This window comes from Saprolegnia parasitica, assembly GCF_000151545.1.
Source record: "Saprolegnia parasitica CBS 223.65 unplaced genomic scaffold supercont2.32, whole genome shotgun sequence".
Taxonomy (NCBI): domain Eukaryota; phylum Oomycota; class Saprolegniomycetes; order Saprolegniales; family Saprolegniaceae; genus Saprolegnia; species Saprolegnia parasitica.
Genome location: NW_012156426.1, coordinates 209,275 through 227,327, shown reverse-complemented (window position 1 = coordinate 227,327; position 18,053 = coordinate 209,275). Strand labels below are relative to the sequence as shown.

At 57.1% G+C, this 18,053-nt stretch overlaps 9 protein-coding genes across 9 annotated transcripts; 5 read left to right on the top strand and 4 right to left on the bottom strand.

Moving 5' to 3' along the window:
- The first annotated feature begins 660 nt into the window (after positions 1-660).
- SPRG_07673 (hypothetical protein) lies at positions 661-2,405 on the top strand. The gene is made up of 2 exons (XM_012346951.1): positions 661-2,086; positions 2,137-2,405. The coding sequence occupies exons 1-2, from the start codon at positions 718-720 to the stop codon at positions 2,367-2,369; spliced, it is 1,602 nt and encodes a 533-aa protein (XP_012202341.1). The 5' UTR covers positions 661-717; the 3' UTR covers positions 2,370-2,405.
- A 446-nt stretch (positions 2,406-2,851) lies between these two features.
- On the top strand, positions 2,852-4,276 carry SPRG_07672 (hypothetical protein). Its single transcript, XM_012346950.1, has one exon. It carries the CDS (start codon positions 2,880-2,882, stop codon positions 4,176-4,178), a length of 1,299 nt encoding a protein of 432 aa, XP_012202340.1. The 5' UTR covers positions 2,852-2,879; the 3' UTR covers positions 4,179-4,276.
- A 414-nt stretch (positions 4,277-4,690) lies between these two features.
- Positions 4,691-6,065, top strand: SPRG_07671 (hypothetical protein; the record flags this gene model as incomplete). Its single annotated transcript, XM_012346949.1, has 2 exons — positions 4,691-5,972; positions 6,024-6,065. Exons 1-2 carry the CDS (start codon positions 4,704-4,706, stop codon positions 6,063-6,065), a joined length of 1,311 nt encoding a protein of 436 aa, XP_012202339.1. The 5' UTR covers positions 4,691-4,703.
- Positions 6,066-6,107: 42 nt separating this feature from the next.
- On the bottom strand, positions 6,108-6,740 carry SPRG_07670 (hypothetical protein; the record flags this gene model as incomplete). Its single annotated transcript, XM_012346948.1, has 5 exons — positions 6,656-6,740; positions 6,589-6,611; positions 6,481-6,539; positions 6,358-6,440; positions 6,108-6,314 (listed from the first exon to the last, which is right to left on the bottom strand). Exons 1-5 carry the CDS (start codon positions 6,677-6,679, stop codon positions 6,108-6,110), a joined length of 396 nt encoding a protein of 131 aa, XP_012202338.1. The 5' UTR covers positions 6,680-6,740.
- A 1,178-nt stretch (positions 6,741-7,918) lies between these two features.
- On the top strand, positions 7,919-9,089 carry SPRG_07669 (hypothetical protein). Its single transcript, XM_012346947.1, has one exon. The coding sequence runs from the start codon at positions 7,946-7,948 to the stop codon at positions 9,017-9,019; it is 1,074 nt and encodes a 357-aa protein (XP_012202337.1). The 5' UTR covers positions 7,919-7,945; the 3' UTR covers positions 9,020-9,089.
- A 1,626-nt stretch (positions 9,090-10,715) lies between these two features.
- Positions 10,716-11,435, top strand: SPRG_07668 (hypothetical protein; the record flags this gene model as incomplete). Its single annotated transcript, XM_012346946.1, has 1 exon — positions 10,716-11,435. One exon carries the CDS (start codon positions 10,716-10,718, stop codon positions 11,433-11,435), a length of 720 nt encoding a protein of 239 aa, XP_012202336.1.
- A 1,046-nt stretch (positions 11,436-12,481) lies between these two features.
- Positions 12,482-14,174, bottom strand: SPRG_07667 (hypothetical protein). The gene is made up of 7 exons (XM_012346945.1): positions 13,903-14,174; positions 13,786-13,858; positions 13,556-13,738; positions 13,347-13,506; positions 13,137-13,297; positions 12,930-13,091; positions 12,482-12,884 (listed from the first exon to the last, which is right to left on the bottom strand). The coding sequence occupies exons 1-7, from the start codon at positions 14,154-14,156 to the stop codon at positions 12,555-12,557; spliced, it is 1,323 nt and encodes a 440-aa protein (XP_012202335.1). The 5' UTR covers positions 14,157-14,174; the 3' UTR covers positions 12,482-12,554.
- Positions 14,175-14,499: 325 nt separating this feature from the next.
- SPRG_07666 (hypothetical protein) lies at positions 14,500-15,209 on the bottom strand. The gene has a single exon (XM_012346944.1). It carries the CDS (start codon positions 15,139-15,141, stop codon positions 14,656-14,658), a length of 486 nt encoding a protein of 161 aa, XP_012202334.1. The 5' UTR covers positions 15,142-15,209; the 3' UTR covers positions 14,500-14,655.
- A 412-nt stretch (positions 15,210-15,621) lies between these two features.
- SPRG_07665 (hypothetical protein) lies at positions 15,622-17,150 on the bottom strand. Its single transcript, XM_012346943.1, has 4 exons — positions 16,277-17,150; positions 16,142-16,228; positions 16,011-16,084; positions 15,622-15,963 (listed from the first exon to the last, which is right to left on the bottom strand). The coding sequence occupies exons 1-4, from the start codon at positions 17,010-17,012 to the stop codon at positions 15,688-15,690; spliced, it is 1,173 nt and encodes a 390-aa protein (XP_012202333.1). The 5' UTR covers positions 17,013-17,150; the 3' UTR covers positions 15,622-15,687.
- Positions 17,151-18,053: the final 903 nt, after the last annotated feature.

Sequence of the window (18,053 nt, the reverse complement as noted above, 5' to 3'; positions counted from 1 at the left end):
ATCCGTCGTCCATGATCCCAACGTTTTGCATTGCCCCACGTGGATTATCTTGCCTCTAGCCAGCAGGCCAATGTCGCCACGACAGCTCCGTGGTGAGGAATGCCTTCCGAGTCCGAAGACACTTGCTGGCGAGAGCATTAACACCCACTGGCATCAACACCCACTTCGGCGTTGTCGAGGCGCGAGCGTTGTAGCAGTACGTTGAAGTGTTCCGCGTCCCAACAGTTGAAGGAATTTTTGCATAGGCACATCGCATTATTGGCCTCACCGCAAGAACGACACACTGGTTGTGGTAAGCAGCTCCAGCAGTGAGCTAATCCCGATGGTCAAATTGGCCGGTAAGGCGACCTGCAAGTCTCTCCGCGGAGTCTCGCGAAACTTGAGCTCGGTCAGCGGCTCAGCAAGCAGATTCGATGGTATGGGCATGGCGGTAGCATTGATATCTCGTACGATGTCACTCCTGCACAGGAAGCTTGCACAGGACGGGCAGATTTCTCGCCAAGGTTCTCTCGTCCGGATAAAGATACAATTCGGACCGGATAACGATCGTTTCTCATGGACGACGGCAACAACAGCGCTCCACGGCCAACTATCAGTGCGCTCCTCGACGACTTCCTGCCTGCTGGTCCGCCATCAAGCGAGCTGCATGAGAGGCCAGCAAGGCGCGCGGTAGAGCGTAGCTGGAGTGGCCGTCTTCTTGGCCTCGTCCAGAACGCCATGCGGCTTGCGCGCGGGTGCGACTACGACGCCGAAGTCGAGACGGTTCGAGCCGCGATCGACGAGTACCGACTGCATCTGACCGAGATACTTGTCGAGCGTGAGGCCTCGTACGAGGCTGCAGTCGCTGCACACCGTCGCTTGTCCACGCAGTGGGCCGCACGTCTCCGTCCGCTCGCGCCTGAAGGCCTTCCTCGAACCTGCGTCGAAAAGATACGCTTCCTCAGCGTGCTCATGCTCTCAGTCACCTCACTGCAAGTAGAAATGGAGGCGTGCGTTGTGGATTTGCTCCGGTCGCGGCTCCAAGCCACCGAGGACCTCGTGCAAGCCCTTGCCTCGAGCCCGACAAAGCATCTCGTGGAGGCCATACTGGACGCCACGTGGACATCACCGGTCACGAGCCTCATCGAAAGCAACGTTCCGCATTCAATGCTACGACACCGACGAACGCACCTCGAAGCAGCTATGCGCCACGCGTACAGCGTCATCCTCGCGATGCCGACGAACGACGAGGAGCTTGGGTGCGTGGATGCGGCGAAGCCAAAAGAAGTGGCGACTGTTCTCGGTGCCCTGCAGGCTGCGACATCAGCAGCAGCGTCCTCTGGTGGTCGATTCCCCGTGTCCCACCTCAATGCATTTCGGCGCTGCGTCAGTGACACCCGAACACGCTGCGGTCGGCTGCTACGCGACTGGGCAGCGAAGCTCCTTGCGGATGCCGAGGCGACATTCGGGATCGAGTCGGGGAATAATGCGTCGGATCTTGACCACGTCTTCGTACCCGGCCTGACGAGCTTGATTCCGGCAACGACGGACCGCATCTATGTCACGGGCATCCGCGTCACGCACCTGCCGCCGCCCAAGACACTCCTCGCCTTTGAACGTTATTTTGCACTTCGGGTGCAGGATGAGTTTCAGTGTCCGACTGGCGAGGGGGCTGCGTCGTCCGCCTTGCGCATGTGCGTCCACCATACGGTTTTCTCGGCCATCGCCAAGATCGCCGCAGCCTATGAGGTTCAGACCACCCCCGGCTTTTCCCGCCAACTCTACCATTTCGGCCACGCCACCTCGAGCGTCGATTTGACGACCCTTGGTGCTCCCGCAACCGTGGTCGCTGCTGGGAGTCTTCCAGCGACTGAGGCTGCGATCGCTCGCATCGCTGTCGAAGTCACACCAGGCGGTGTCGTCGCTGCCGTGCTCGACGCCATGCACACAATGCACAATGAGGTTGGGCAGCTAGGATGCCCATCTCTGAACGCAGACGTGCTCATCCCGCTGCTCATCTTTGTCATTGCACGGGCGAACGTGCCGGCCCTCCTCCGTCGCCTCGCACTTGCCTCAACGTTTTCTTTCGATGACGGCTCCGAGGCAGGTGCGTTTGCCCGAGCTGCTTGATCGAGTTTACACATCTTCGCGTAATAGCTTACTACCTCACGTGCATGCAGGCCGCCGTCTCAGTTGTGCTGGGCGACGCCACGCACTGCGCCACCTGCGCCGACGCCTTTGACAGTCTCGTCGTCGCCGAGGTATCGACGCCACCGGAAGCTACTACTTCGTCGCCTCCGCTCGTCGACATGGCCGCCCTCTCGGCGTGGATCGCCACCCGGCGGGTTACCGAGGAGACGCTTCTCCTAGTCGAGGCGTGGATGGCCTGAATCTTTGTAATAAAATAAATCTTCTTTGGATCCGCGTCTATTTATAGCAGCGCAGCTTCGATTCGAAGGCACTCGGGATATTAATACCCTGGTCTGTTTGGAATATAAAATTGCGGGAAATCAAAGACATTGGAGGAATTGTATAGGCCCGTCCATAAAATCACCGTGGAATCGCACGTTGTGTTCAACGAAGAGGAGCGGCCACCTGGTGGGACCTGCCATACAAACGCCAAGTAATCCGGAACCGGCGCGGCCTGGGCGCCCAGGCCATACTTGATGTTTGTATTGCACCAGCTGCTTTCGAAACCTTCCGCGCCATCTCCACGGCTATCCGATAGTCAACCCAAGGTGATCGGTTTTACGCGTCCGAGGTGCAGGTTAAAGACGCGTTTTTTGGGCCAAACGTGGCACGACCAGTGGGTTTTTCGTTTTTCCAGCGTTCGATATTTTGAGCAACTCGAACATAGCAATCATTTGACAACTCGCGCGACCCGAGACAGACGAGCCACGATGGCAACGACAATACTGGACGCTACACCCAAGACTCTCACGTGGGCGACTGATATCGACCGCTACACGATGGACCTCGTGCAGTGGCAGTCGGCCAACGACTTGCCTGAGCGACGCCTCATGGTGCAGCGCATCATCGCCATGACGAGGCGCACAAAGCCGCGGGGTGCCAGCGACGTCTGGGATGAGAAGACGCCATCGCTCGCTAAGCGCATCGAGCTCAGCCTCTACAGCCGCGCTGCGTCATTTGAAGAGTACAAAGACGTCAACACGCTGCGCCGGCGCCTCCAGAGCCTCGTGTCTCTAAGCTACCACGAGGCCGCAACGGCCAAGCACAAGCGCAAGAACATGCACGAACCCGCCACCAATGACGAGTGCCCTCGGTCCTCGCGACAGAAGACGAGCTCAACGGCCGAGCCGTCGGTCTTCTTGTGCCACAACGACGATATTGTACGCCATGTGTACAGCTTTCTGGATGGCGCAGACGCACTTCGACACGTCGCGGTCTGCAGGAAGGCCGCCCAGCTGCTGCCTACGTGCGTCGTGACGCTGCGTGTGACGGTGCGCGCCCTTGCATCCGCGTTCGAGCTCCAAAAGGAGGCTTTCCTGGTCCAATTGAAGAACCTTGAGGGCCTCGAAGTGTACAACCCATCGAAGATCAGCGACGACAACTGCATGGACAGCGATGTTGCGCTACATGCCTGGGGCTGCAGCGAACTCGACATCTCCCAGGACAATGTCGGCGAGCGCGTCGTTTCGAAGCTCGCCAGCGCTTTTTTCCTGGGTGCGGGTGCTAAACTCCGTCGCCTGCGCCTTGTCTCGTCGTTCACCAACACATGTCGGGATAACGGAATCCACGCGCTCTGTGGCGCCCTCCAACGCGGCGCGACACCGCTGCTCGAAGATCTCTTGCTCGGGGGCAACAGCTTCTCAGACTCAGGCACTGTCGACATCGCCGCTTTGCTGCGGACCGGCGCGGTGCCGAACCTCACGCGCCTCGACCTGCGCCGGAATTACATTGGCGAGTCGGGCTTGAAGCGCATCATGCAAGCGCTAGGCGCCGGGACGTGTCCGCAGCTCAAGTACCTCTGCATGGGCGGCAACATCATTACAGACAACAGTGTCGCGCCCGTTATCGCTCTCCTATCGAGCACGCTCTGCCCGCAGCTGCGGTTCCTTGGACTCGAAGACAACTTTATTAGCGCTCGCGGCGTACAAAACATTATCCAAGCCGCTGTCTCGGGCGGCATGATGCCCAAGCTGCACAAAGTCACGGGCGCCCCGACCATGGCCGCTTGAAGGCCGCCCGTACCCTGTCACTTGCTTCGTTATCTATTCTTAAGTTTATTATTCGCGCACATAGTACACCAAACAATACATGATGCGTTGCCGCCGTCTCGTGTTCGCCTGTCCATGCAAGTCGGGAGCGGAGGCTGTCTGCTGAGTACCGGTAGAGCAGCAAGTGGCCGATCCTCCTCTGCACGGATTCTGCGCACGCTGCGAGTGGCCACGATCACCTTGGGTGCACGTAATACATGACGCCCGACGTCACATGGCAGACGACCCGCGCTGCATCACGAGTTGTCTTGGAGGCAGGTCGTGCTGTCCATACCACCAACGACCACTGGCGCATCCATGGCCCTTCGCGTCGAATCGTATAAGCAGCTATACTGCGTGCCACCAGGAGGCGCCGAGGACACGATGGCTCTACTCTCTCGGTCGCGGCTATTACCGGTAGGCTGGTTGCTGCCGTCGACTTCTAGAAACCTGCGGCGTAACGGTTGACTCATCCGGATGACGTTACCGGAGAAGCCACTCTTTGCGATGCCATCGGAGGTCGCGTCCTTCTTCGGCGGGCCGCTCGCGGTCAACGTCTTCCTGCTGGGCGCTGCCGGAAACCTCTATGTCTTCCAGCGCATGGGCTTCCCGCTCGAACGCGTCATGGGCGCCAAGGACGGCGACCTCCCGACGGCGCGTGGCCTCGGCGCCTTTGCGGCGCTCCTCTTCGGCATCCTCGGGCTGCTCTACATCGCCTTTCGCCGCAGCCTCGTGCTCGTCATGGCCAAGTTCCACGAGGTCGCGCTCGTCTTCTACTGTCTGGTGGTGCTGCTCTTGCTCTTCGCGCCGTTTGATGTCTTGCACCGGCGCGCGCGCATGTTCCTCGGCAAGAAGCTCTACAAATGCGTGTTTCCGCTCTCTTGGAAGGGCACGGCGACGCTGCGGCTGCCGATGACCGAGACGCCATTCGTCGAAGTGTTTCTCGCCGATGGGCTCACGTCCATGTCCAAGGTCTTTTACGACGTTGCGGTCGGCGTCCTCATGCTCATGGAGTCCCTGGACGGGCGCCATTCGGACTGGTACGGCGCCAAGATGAAGCCCCACCCGCTGCCGTATCTCTGTGCAGCGTGGCCATATCTCATTCGCGCGACGCAATGCCTCATCTCCTACCGCCGCGCGCCCCTCGCCAACGACAAGTTCTTGCATCTCCTCAACACGTTCAAGTACGGAACGGGCCTTAGTGTCATCGTCGTCGGCGCGCTCCCTGCGATCTTTGGCACGGCGCCTGCAAGTACGAGCTTTCTTGTCCTCGATGGACAGACCATGTTCCTCCTCTGCGCGTGCTGCAACTCCCTCTACTCGTTCTTCTGGGACGTCGTCATGGACTGGGGGCTTTGCCAGCCAGCTCCCGCGCCGAGCCGAGACCTCGAGAGCCACGTCGTCACACCAGTGCAGCACTACCCGTACTTGCGTCAGCAGCTCCACTACAAGAGCCCGTTTGTGTATTATGTCGCGATGGGTGTCGACGGCGGCCTTCGCATCCTCTGGGCAACGTCCAACTGGGAGTGGGTCGACCTCGTCGGCGCCGAGTTCAAGGTCGTCATGCAAGTCGCAGAAGTGCTACGCCGCTGCATGTGGAACTGCTTTCGCGTCGAGTGGCAGTGTGTGAAGCACGGCTTTGAGCTCCGGCCGGCCGACGTCCAGAAAGCCTCCGGTCTGCTCCGGAGCCGCAAACCAAAAAACAGCAATGACAAGCTCAATGTGCTCGAAGAGACAGCGACGACGCTGGACGCCGACAGTGATGCAGACGACGATGTTGACGACACTAGACCCTTGCTTCATTACCAGCCTCTGAGCCCACGTAAGCATGCTACCAAGCCTTCCGACGACCAGAAATTTGTGGCGTAGAACGATAGGACACAACGGGTATTTAAGGCAATAGAGTCCAGCTTAATGGCCCTCGGAGGCCTCGACTGCCTTCTTCAGCGGTGTCAAAAGCACTTGAAGGTCGTCCGCCAAGTCGAGAAACGCACCGACGGTCGCCGTGTCTTGGGCAATGAGCGTCGTCACGAGCGGAAGGTGGTTCAGATGGATGAGCACTGTGTCGTCGAAAAAACACGTGACGGACTTCATTGCGCCAAACTGGAGCTTCCCCGCCTAGGAGAGACTTTGGCCGTCCGATCGAGCACCGAGACCAGACCTGCTCAGCAGCGGCAGCGAATACGCTCGGAAGCACCGTCTCAGCATCTTCAAGCGGATGGTCGGCTTCACCCTCCGGCTCAACTACTACGAGTCAGGCTCCATGATGGCGCATCGTACGTACCGCGCAGGAGCGGGACGCCTTCGGACGTCGAGACGAGGATCGCCGTAAGCGACTCGTACCTACGATGGTCCATGATACGGCTGCGCCGAGCAGGCATGATGAAGCTACCGCTCGAGGAGCACGCGCAACTTCTACATCCACGCGTGAGCGGTCATGGGCAGGCCTACGGAGGTACCTGTTCGACAGCGGCCTCGGACATGGTATTGGAAATGGACGATGCGAAAATGACTTCACACTATTTCAAATTCACTTTATTGCAGTTTTGACCGTTTATTAGTGTCACGCATTTGCACACCAAGAGCTCACACGAAGTTTGTCTTGACGATCAAATCACGATCGTCAGTCAGTACAAGGGCATACTAGTACCAGTGAGCATTTGTTTCCCTTATCCCTAGTCAGTGCCAAGACCGGGACAGCATCCATGTTGTCCGGGGAAGCTTTTCGTCACGCTTGACGGTTGAAAAAACGACATCACGGGCGTCCCGATACCAAGAGCACAGACCCATTCGGGATATCCGTAGTGTAGGCAGCAAGCTCAGGCACGCACGGCAACTACATAGTTGGCTTCGCAATCCTAGTCATACCAGTCGTAAGATGGGGCCATCAATCAAGAGCACAGCTTTGGTCGTGGGCCAAACGCATAAATTGTTTCAACATCCTCAAGTTGAGCACGCAACTGGGAGTGCAGCTGGTACTCATCTGATCTCTCATCCTCCCTCACAAGCTTCCAAGGGAGTTTATGGACCTTTACAGCTTCCCACAGGTTTTTGGCGTTGGTTTCGACCGTCTCAACGCGAATCGTTCATCAAATGCCCCCGCGTATCAGCGCGACGTCAGAGCCCAATACAAGAGCAAAACACACGTATTATACGTGCTCTCAGTCATGTATGGACACAGCACAACATTTATGCAGAGATGTCTCTGTTCGGAATAGCACAGTACAGTAGTGCTGGGCCTGAGCCTCGAGCATTGGAGAGAGGGAATCAGGCACCGTTGGAGTTTCGAAAAAAGCTCTCGATCAGCAAACGCGGGGCTGGCTGGCTGGTTGTGGCAGCTACATGGACAGGCAAGCATGAACACGCTGGTTGGGTGCATCAATCGACTATCACTCTCCTGTCGTACGCGCTGCCACGTCATTTCACACCATAAAGCACGTAAAACGCACTACACATTACCATGGCCGAAAACACCGCCAAGGTTTGGTATTCCCAGACTCGGCGTCACAGAAGTGTAGCGTTGGTAGCTGAAGTCGAGCTCCATAAGCATTCTTGCTTTCGGCCGCGCGCTGCTCACACAAACGGCAACGATGCGAGTAGGTCACTCAGTTCACACGCCCACGTGGATGAATTAGGCTTTTCTCACACCAGTGACAATCATTTGCTGAATCTTGGCCGACAGAATGTATGTTGCATGTGTTCGGCTGGTTCTAAGGAGCTCACTTCCCAATCTTCCGTGAGCTCGTAGCATGGTCACCTTCGCCGTCTCGTCCGTGGAGCTCTCTGCCTATAATGGCGAGGTCAGCCACAATGTGCCAATTACGTCATGCAAAGAGTTCAAGAAGGAGGGTTGCAAGGACATCGTCCAAGCAACGCCCATGAAGGCCGCGGTGGCTGCGTCGACAAGTGGCTTCGTCCGCGGCGCCATCCAGGCTTACAACCGCCACCACAACCTCGTGCTTCGACCGGACGACATCTGGCTCGCGATCATGGTCCAGTTTGGCTTGTACGTGAACGGCAACGCCGAAGAGCTCCGATCGTCGCTCGTCAAGCACGATGGCCAGAAGGAGCTCACTGTTACTACTGCTGGCAGCCTTTACTCGGTCGACTTCGGGCAGCTGTCCAAGCAAATGATCGACCAGATGGATGAGCATCTCGTGGACCCGGCACTCAAGGAGTGGGTGCTCCCCGCCTTCTCGACTACGACGGACCACGACACGATCGTCGCCAGTGTCGTGCTCATGGCGTCAATGAAGAAGTACTTCAGCTACAAGTTTGGTCTGTGCTGCGGTATTCCGCAAGTGACGCTGGAGGGCACCGCTGCCGACTGGGAAGGCATCCGCGCCCGCGTCGACAAGCTAAAGACATTCGGTGGGCCGTTGTCCGAGTGGTCGGTAATGCTGGCGCCAATTCTCGATCAATTCGTCGTCGCTGCCAAGGGCAACGCCGATGCTGACTTCTGGAACCGCATCTGCCACCGCATCGGCGGTGGCTCTGGCCCGAGCTACATTAGCGGCTGGCTCAGCGTCTTTTGCGCGTTCAACGAGGACGGAAAGTGGCAAGGCGATAAGAAGACAGTGCACTTGTACTACGGCGAGGACGTTGAGAGCGAGTTTCCGATCGTCGATACGAGCGACATCCCACCAGGGTACCTCACCGTCGACGTCAAGATTGACGACAACGGCACGCCCTATGACGCCCTCATGTTTGCGGGGCACATGGCCTTTGCCGTCAGCGACGATAAGACAACGCTCACGCCAGCACTGAGCTGGGCTATTGCTCTCAAGAACGGCGAGCCCGAGCCCGAACAGCAGCGAATGTAAAGTCGATTCTTACCTGTCATAATGCGCATCTAGTCATTTTGATCATAGTCTCGTGTGCAAGCAAGGAAGCATATTGCTGTCTTCTTGGTGCAAGCAATGGGCACTCTGTAATGCAAGCTCTATTTGAGCAAGGCACTCGGAATGCATTTACAGGCATGTGCGCCTCTTGAAACTGACACACCTACGAGGTCCTTTAACCCACATAAAAACGATTCATTGTCGGTGTGGACTGCGAAGTACACGAACTGCGACGCGTGCAGGGGTAAGCTGCCTGCAGCCCCGGTGTGGATCCGCCCATTGAAGTCTGGATTGTTCGCCTTGGCGCAAGTATCATCATCGCCGTCATGACCATGGTGTTCGTCACCATTTCCATCGTTCCCGTCGTCGTAGTCAACATCACAGTCGCCGTCATCGTTGTCGTTGATGATGAGCTGCGTTTCGAACTGCCTTAATAGCGTTGCAATGCGCTCGATGCGGTCGGCCAGATCTGGTCCTGGCGAGGCTAGCTCACCGCTGTCGTTCAATGACGTTGCGTGTGTCAGTGAGTGCGCCAAGGGTCTCAACCTACCGGCACCACAACAATGATCGTTTTGCCGTGGACAAGCTCGGTACTATGGTGGTGCGATTGTCGTGCGACCAGCGTTCGAGTCGCTATAAATTGGTCGTCGAGAGCCAGGTGACACTTGGCTTGCTCCTTATTCTAGCGCACAGAGTGGTGAGGTAAGGTGGTATCGCGATCGATGTGTGGACCTGCAGGACCACCGTCCAAGCCAAAGGAAGATCGTAATACTCAATGGTCGCTGGAATATTTTGTGAACCGCCTACCAGGACCGCTCCACCTCAACGTAGCGCTGTTTTCAACCCACCTGGTACCTCTAAATTACATGCGAACTTCAAGTCGTGTGAGGATGCTGCGTTCACCTCTGGCACCGCGTCACGAGGCGCTGCAATTCGCTTGGTGCGTACACGTCATCTCAGCCCTCTCAGTCGACGATTGCAGCACTCGATATTCATTGCCGGCCGCAATTTTCTTAGAGCACGCACCGCAGCCGGCAGTTAGAGTGTCCATGGTAGTTGCCGCGAATTTCGGATGCGCTGGAGGCAAAACTCAAGGATGGGTGTGAAACAGCATATTTCGTCTGATCCAAAACGGTGCTCTCATCCCATCGACAATGAGCACTACATCGATAATGAGCACTACGAAGAGGACGGTAAACTTGCTATGGTGAACCGATAAGATTCACTGCCTCACGTCTTGTAGAAGTGAGCTTAGCGTGGTGCTGACGAACAATAGGCAACCAGTGTTTACGTCTTAACGACATGTGGCTGCAGGAGTAGACGCTATCATGAGCAGCAAAACGCGCACGTGATCACCATCGTCAACTAAAGGTCTAACGTTAGGTTGACGTGGACCATGATGGTAGCTGCGTCGACAAGACTGATGCTTCGGTCTTCGTCGTCGTCGTCGTCGCAGCACTTCGATCACTTCTTGTTGTCAGTCGCTAGCGTCAACGCAGGAGAGCTGCCCATTTGGCTTCCGATGTCAAGTAATCATTCGCGCCCAGCGACGGCACCGCCTCCGGACTCAATGGCGGGGCGTGGGACGCCGCCATCTGCGATGCGTGTCCTTTCTACGCCAACGAAGGCGCGCTGCTATGTAAGTGCCATCGGCTTCATTTTCACACCGGACTGCTCCATGACGAAGGCGCTCGAGAAGGAATCGACGACGGTCCTCCGCGCGTGGATGTTCTCGGACGCGCACTTTTTGCACCCGTATCCGACGCCCAGCGAACGCGAGGCTCTCGCCCGAGCCGCACAGCTCACGCCGTCGCAGGTCAAAAACTGGTTCATTAACGCCCGCAAACGCCTCTGGCAGCCGCTGCTGACCAAGTTTAACGTCGCGGCATCTCCACAGAGCGGCGCGACCCGCGTGGATCCCGCGACCTGGCGGTCTTTGCAGCCTCTCCTACGACGCCTCCGCATGCCAGCACCCGTCCTGACCTCTGTACCGCAATGGAGCTCACCGGAAGAAGCGGCGTTCGTACACGCAGTCGCCCAAGCGTTTGTCGATGGCGCGCTTCAGTATCCGCGTGGGACACCGCTTCTCTCGGTGCTCTACACGGAACTCCCGACGCACAACCACTGCGCGATTAGCCCCTACGTCCGCGCGACGGGCATGGAAGCCGCGACGTATGTACCGAACGTGACGAACGCAGCGACTATTGCTAGCACCCGCGCACACCTGCAGGCGCTGCGTGCCAAAATGCCTGGCCACAGCGACAATGAAGTGGGCTGGGACGTCATTCTTGCCGTCATGGGGAAGATCTCCATGAAAGAGCTTGATGCGCTTCTCGAGGAGCTCGCTGAAGGTGGCGACGACGACTGGCGCAGTCGGTATTCGCCCTCAAAGTACTAGCTAAGCTCACTTGCCGAGGCCAGAGAATCCAGTTTATTTATCGTTCCACAAGCCGTGGTAATACTTGCAGTAGCAGCAGAAGGTTTGCTTTGACACGGATTGGTCACGCGTTGTGTGACTCACCTCTGCACTGCGACGACAGTCTCTTGATTATTGACGGTGCGTTCTCAGATGCAGCGCGAAACGCAATCGAGACGCAGCCACGACAACATTCGAGCGTCTTGGCTTGGTCGCGCGTTGGCGTAGAGAAGACTGCGTTGTCCGCGACGTACTAGCACTGTGTCTACCGTCACACGAATAGTTGGACGAGCATCATTTGCAAGCACAACCCTTATGAGTTTCGTGCTACCGGGCTGTGAAAGGAGCCTGTTGTTACATCAACAAGACAGACCACGAAAAGGGCATCGTGCACACCCAAGGAAAGCTGATTACACTCCGTTGTGCTTCGTGGAGCTTGTAGTGCAAAGTGTTGTCCGGCCGTGAGGGGCAGAAGAGCAGCGCTAGTAACTCATTTGTGTGCCATGCTGAGTGGTGCGCGAAACCACTGGGAACGAGACAATCCGTCACAACTGCGTCGTCAAGTGAGGTGATTGCTTGTGCCTTGTGGATATCAACAAACGACGGACCGGCTGTGCGCCGATAACAGCACGACGCCGCTTGTAACTGCCGCTTGTGTGATATGCATCCAAGTGTGGTTACGAAAACACATTCCGTTCGGTCGTACAATCAACGGCTTCTGAGGTGCGACGTCACAGGGCTCTTGCGATGTAATCGTCCACGGAAGACTCGCTCTCGTCGATGCTCATTGTGCACCACACCTTTGGAAGCGAATCGCTGACGATAGTCAATTTGAAGTGCGTTTGTTTGTCCCTGTCACCTCACGTTAGTCGACTTCGATCCAGACCAGGGGAGCTACGTCTTATGTCTGGACGAGCAACCTGGCTCTTTACTAGATAGGCAGGCTGACCCTCAGGCTTTACTCGCGAGCTTGGTCCAGGAAGCTGAAAAGAAAAGCGCTATTGCCACCTCCGATAGCAATGCTTAAAGTTTTGAATCGACATTGTTTTCGGGTTAGGGCTTACGGAGGTCGTCGTGCATTAGGAGCGCTATAGTTGTTGACTAAAACAGAAGCGGGGGTGCGTCGACGTCTTTCGTCGCGGCACTTAGCGATCGGGACGACTGGGCGTGGATTTTGCGGGCCGCAGCTTCCTCCGCAGCTTCTGGGCGCGCTACGAGACCTCGAATCTGGACGGCTGACCGCAGCAATTCAGCTTGCAGTGTCTTTGGCGTCGGTGCGTCTGCCTCGTCATTTTTATCGCAACCAGCTTCTTCACGGTGCGCCTTTGCGCGCAGTGCTCGCTGAACACTGCGCGGGTCGACTTTTTCGACAGTTAACTGCAGTGCACCCGTCGTCTTGGATCGAAGCGCCGTGCCTTGGTCACACTTGACCTGGCGCCCGCTGGTTATCCCTTCAGTAGTAAGGAAGTCGCTTACCTCTTCCGGGAACCGAAGGCGAAGAAGCTTGTTTTTAATCGTGATCGAGACGTGCATCGGGTGGACATCGACGTGTATGAGGGACGAATCCAGGTACTTCGGCACGAAGACCTCGAGCACAACGTAGCCAGGCTTTGTCTCGTCATCAAGGTGGAATTTCCACTACGCAGACAGGTGCGGCACACGAATACGACGAAATCAATGTACCTTGCCTTCGTTGCACTGGCGGGCGACGCCATTCTGATCGAGCCGCCGCGCCTTCTCAAGTGCCGCCGCGTGCTCGGCCTCAGGGTCGCGGTCGCGCGGCTGGTTTGCGCGCTTCCGGGTTTCCTCTTCTTCCTTTTGCTCAGCCAGCTCCATGTACATGCCTAGGAAACACGCGATGGGCCCTGACTTGCTAATCAAACGCAGGCGTACTGCGGCGTGTCTCGGGCGTGTAAGGAACCTTCTCATCATGCTCAACGTGCGTGACTTGATTCGAGGAGACATCTGTGACGCCCCCGCTCACGACCTCGATGACGTCCATGTCGGCAAGGGTCCGAGCCTTCTTAGCAGCTACGAGGTGAGCCAGCTCGGCCTACCGTGTGAGCGTTTAACATACTGTATATGGTGAGAAGTAATCGTACGCGCAGCATGGGTAGCTGTTGCAGGGCCTTGATACGGTCACTCTTCGTGATTTCTTTGCCATCGAGCATCTGCAGGCGCGGTAGGGATGCAGTCACGTAGGCGGCGAAGCCCGGCCAGTCGGACTGCGCTGGGTTTCCAAGCATGTATAGCTCGCGGAGATGCTCGAGCGGTTTGAGATGGTTCTATACGTCGTTCGCTGCATAAGATTGTAGGTGGATCGCGATCGTACGATGCTCTCGGCGAGCTCGTCGACATCGATGAAGTTGACGGTCAAGTCAAGTTTCTCAAGAAACTCGCAGTTGCTGTGCCACATACCGATTACGCCTGGTCATCAGCGGCGACGTACCGAAGACCTTCGATGCGCTTGACATTGTTGAGCGCGAGGTTGAGGTACCGCAGGTCCTTCATGTGCGAGAGGTCTTCAATCCGCTCGATGATGTTGTTCTGGAGGTACAGGATACGCAGCTTCTTGCAGAGCGTGCCAATGAGCTCGATCTTCTCGATCTCTTCTTGGTGAAGCGAGATCTCTTCGAGCGTTGCGACAACGCCCTCATTGTGCTCGGCGCGCTTCCGAAGCAGCTCGAGCGTGATGCGGGGCATGACGGCGACTGCCCGGCCACCGGAAAACGTATCTTCCGGATACCGTCTTTCTTGGGTTCGAAAAAGGCCAAGCGGAAAATTTCGAAGCTCTGCGACGCGGTGTCGCGACCGACCGACGCCCGATGAACGACGACAGCCGCGCTTCGTTGCGACGCAGGAGGATAGGGCCATCATCGGAGCTGCCTTCTTCGTTCGCTGCGGGTTTCTTCGTTCGCTGCGGGTATTCCTTGGGCGACATGCGCCCCGAGCGATGAACTTCAAGGTGAGACGGATCGTAGAGCCAGCGCCAAATGATTGCGTCGTCTTATCGGCGGCGCTGGCGTAAGACCTGCGGTGGCCGCCATGGACGCAAAGAGGAGGAGGATGTACTAAATAACGACTAATCGATCGAGAACGACGACTACAGCGGCCACCGACGAGGATGAGATACACGATGTATTGAGGAGGACGTGGTTGGTAGATGATGGTGGTGCTGTTCAAGGTAGCGTCTGCGTTGCAGTCATACCGAAATGAGCCCGAGCTTCTTCTGTGTCGGGTACTTCTTGTCGCAGTGGTCGCAGATGAAGAGTGCTGTCGTGCACGTGTACTTGGAGCAAACACAGCAGAGGATCTCAACGGCCGCGGGCGCTTTCTTCACGGCGCGGCTCTTTCGTGCTGTCATAATCTCGGCGTCCTTGTGCACCGGCGACGGCTTGCGCTTGAAACCCGTGTCATCGGTTGCGTGGGAATCACTGTTGGCCGGCGACTTGGCCGGCGCAGTCTTTCGAAGGAGGAACGCGAGCTGCTGTCGCTCGGTCATGAGGCTCGGGTTGAGCACGGTCGCATCGGCGTCGGCGGCGGGACGCATGTCGTATGTGTGGGGCTTGGCGCGCGGGCTCACCTTCGAGTCGCTGCGCGCGTCTTCATGGGATCGAGATCGCTTCGTACCGCGCGTGGTCATCATTGTCGTCGTCGTCACCTCGGGCGTCGGGCTGGAATGGGACATGGACTCGCTGGGCCGGGCCTTGTCCGTCGGGTTCCTGCGTTGCGAAAAGCAGCAATAAATACGTCGTTTGATTCGGTGTTTCCATGAATTTTATTCGGCCTTTGATTGGTCCATATCCGGCCGGAAAAAGGTTGGATCTTAGAGGCGGATTTCAACCAATGAGTGCAGCCAACAATTAACTTTTGGCCAATCGTTTGGAGCGGAAACCGGAAGATCAAGTGTCGAGCGTGTGCGACATGTCTTGGCGAGCAAGGCCACTGAATCAGTCTGAATCCGAGTTGATGGTGCCGTCGGCGCTGTCACCCGGATGCCGTGGGCGCCATCGGCGAACGCATGGTTGTCGCCGCTCCCGCGCACGATGCTCCATCGCCGCCGACTCTGCGGGTCGATTCCACTGTGGCGTCAGTTGCGAGATTCACAGAAACGTGGATTTGCATGGAGCCAGCCGCGTTCTTCGATCGCAACTACGAGCGCCGCATAGATGGCACGCACGGATATGTATATTGAAGAAGGAATGCAGTGTCGACGTTTAGCGTGATCGCTGACTCAAATGAGCACGTAGTCGTCTTCATCGCTCAGGTCATTGTCGCCACCTGTGGACTCACCCGAGACGGAATGCAGCTCGACATCGTTCGTGTAGTCAGGCTTGGCATCGGCCACTGTGATAGGACACGTCTTGTTACGCGCCATGGCTGCGAGCCGGCGGCACAAGTCCACGTAGTCGGCTCGGTCACGGCAGTAGAAGCCGACTGCAAGCGATGGATCGATATAATCGACTTCCATGACCAAATGGTCTGTCGAGTGCACGGTTCGAGCATGCGTCTACGAGATTCTGCGGTTCAAGATCGAGGATGGAAGCGAGATGCTACCGCAGACGGGAACGAAGCATCAACTTCTGTCGTCGGGTGCACCGTGTGGGGGTCCAAAATGTGGAATTGATGGCCTACACATTGTTCTTTTTGTCAGAAACGGAAGCAAGGGCATGTTCGAACACACGTACCGCGGGCACCGACAAAGTAGACCGAGTGGCCGCGCTTCCCACCAATGATGCCGAGAGACTGCGGCAGCTCAAACACCTCAGTGAGCGCTGCAAAACTGGCTAAGTACGACGCAAGGAGTGTTGCTGTGCGTGTACCTGGGATGTAGGTCTCGTTGAGCTTGTCGAGGCCAAGACGCAATGGTACCAAAATGAACACTGACTTGGACCACGCCGCCGATGTGTCGATCGTCGGTGGGTTCAGAAGTGGATCATAGAGTACGTCGGTTGCTGTCGCAATGGTGGGCTGCGCCCATGCGGTCACGCAGAGCTTGTTGATTTCCTCCGTGTAGATGACACCGTCTTGCGGCACGTACATGCACATGCTGCAGTTGCTGCTGTTGGTCGGCGCATTCACGAGGTCTCGCAATACCTGGGCCGCAGTCGTCGGACCGTACCATTCGCCGGGCAGCATGTCGTACTTCATACCAACAGCCACCATGTGATGGATCGCGAACGCGCAGTCGACCGTTGGCGCATCCACGAACGACCGAAGCACGTGTACAACGTCGGGTGCGAGTGGATGCGTGTCGGACCACATAAAACGAGTCTCGCGGTGGCGCGGAAGGTTGCGCAGGAGCGCCTCACAGAGCATCATCTGCGCCGTCCGCAGCATGCAGCCCCAGCCCGCGTCGCTTGTAAACTCGTACGGCACCATCTGCGCAAAGTCGCGCCGGTACGTGAGCCAGATGATCGACTGGAGGTGGGCCACGAGCGAGGCGGCGGTCGTGTGCGGCACTCCGAGGACGTGCGTGGCCATCGGCGTCAGTGGCGTCGCCGTCTCCGCGAGTGACGTCGCATCAAAGTACCGGATCCCGTGCGCAAACTGACTCATGCGCGCAGTCCACGATTGCCACCAGCGCGTGAGGGAGAGGTCGGCGGCTATGGTTGCTGCGAGTAGAGTGAAGCTCGACGATGGGCCGACGGGCTTCTCTCGTGTCGATGGGGATTGTTGAGGGCGGGCGACGACAACTCTCTCAATCCAATGCTAAAGCTTAGGACGGAAGACATGGGAGAACGTTCTCGGCGAGAATGATGGTCACCGTAACAGCAGCAAAGATCCTGCCCCAAGCATGGCCGCATGGAGCTGCCACCGTAGCCACCAGGGCTGAGATGTGTTGCGATTGAAGACGAATCGAAATACAGGCGCAGCCGATAGGCCCCGAAATGGCGTGAGAAAGGGTCACATGCAGTACGTATTCTAGTCATTGCTCTATGGTGGGTCTCGTTCTGCAGGCGCAATGCAAGTGAATCCATGGGGCAAATGGCTACGAGCCCGGCCGTAATGACATCGTCGAAGCTACGTAGATGAGGGTGATGTCGAGGAGCGGAACGCGACGCGTCTTGAGCCGAGGTTTCGGGGAGACGTGCCATGGAGCCGGTCGTGCATCGACGCTGGAGCAATATTCTCCTTGTTGCCATCGTCGATGGGTGTACCGTCGTGGCTCTTCTCCAGTGTCCATCGTTGCCATATTTCTTCCATGGCGATGACGCTGGACGAGGCAGGACAAGGAGACTCTTCAGCACGCTCTTCGACGAAACCAGGTCCATCATCCTCCAACATGTCAACATCTTCCTGCACTCCGAGCATCGACGCAGGGGTACTATTATGTACCCCTGCATCGACGTCTCTTGATGCTCTGTCCATCTTCGCTGGACCGCCATGCCGACTGCGTCAGCGCGGCAAAATTGCAACTGGGATGCTCAAAATATCTTTTTGGGGTGTTCTCGGCCTTGGATTGGCCATAGTCGTTTACATTTTGACCGATCCACTCGATGTATACTATAGTACAGTCGACTCTCCCTAATTGCATATCCCGAAACTCGATATTCCTCTCCAGTGTGATACAGTCCGACCCTGATTTTTTACAGTCTC

Coding starts and splice junctions, on each gene's coding strand:
- SPRG_07673 (XM_012346951.1), top strand. CDS start 718: ATGCGGCTTGCGCGCGGGTGCGACTACGACGCCGAAGTCGAGACGGTT. Junction 2,087..2,136: donor CGATGACGGCTCCGAGGCAG/GTGCGTTTGCCC, acceptor TTCGCGTAATAG/CTTACTACCTCACGTGCATG.
- SPRG_07672 (XM_012346950.1), top strand. CDS start 2,880: ATGGCAACGACAATACTGGACGCTACACCCAAGACTCTCACGTGGGCG.
- SPRG_07669 (XM_012346947.1), top strand. CDS start 7,946: ATGGTCACCTTCGCCGTCTCGTCCGTGGAGCTCTCTGCCTATAATGGC.
- SPRG_07667 (XM_012346945.1), bottom strand. CDS start 14,156: ATGCCCCGCATCACGCTCGAGCTGCTTCGGAAGCGCGCCGAGCACAAT. Junction 13,739..13,785: donor ACGAGCTCGCCGAGAGCATC/GTACGATCGCGA, acceptor AACGACGTATAG/AACCATCTCAAACCGCTCGA. Junction 13,092..13,136: donor GCCAGTGCAACGAAGGCAAG/GTACATTGATTT, acceptor CTGTCTGCGTAG/TGGAAATTCCACCTTGATGA.
- SPRG_07666 (XM_012346944.1), bottom strand. CDS start 15,141: ATGTCCCATTCCAGCCCGACGCCCGAGGTGACGACGACGACAATGATG.
- SPRG_07665 (XM_012346943.1), bottom strand. CDS start 17,012: ATGAGTCAGTTTGCGCACGGGATCCGGTACTTTGATGCGACGTCACTC. Junction 16,085..16,141: donor CTACTTTGTCGGTGCCCGCG/GTACGTGTGTTC, acceptor AACAATGTGTAG/GCCATCAATTCCACATTTTG. Junction 15,964..16,010: donor ATGCTTCGTTCCCGTCTGCG/GTAGCATCTCGC, acceptor AGAATCTCGTAG/ACGCATGCTCGAACCGTGCA.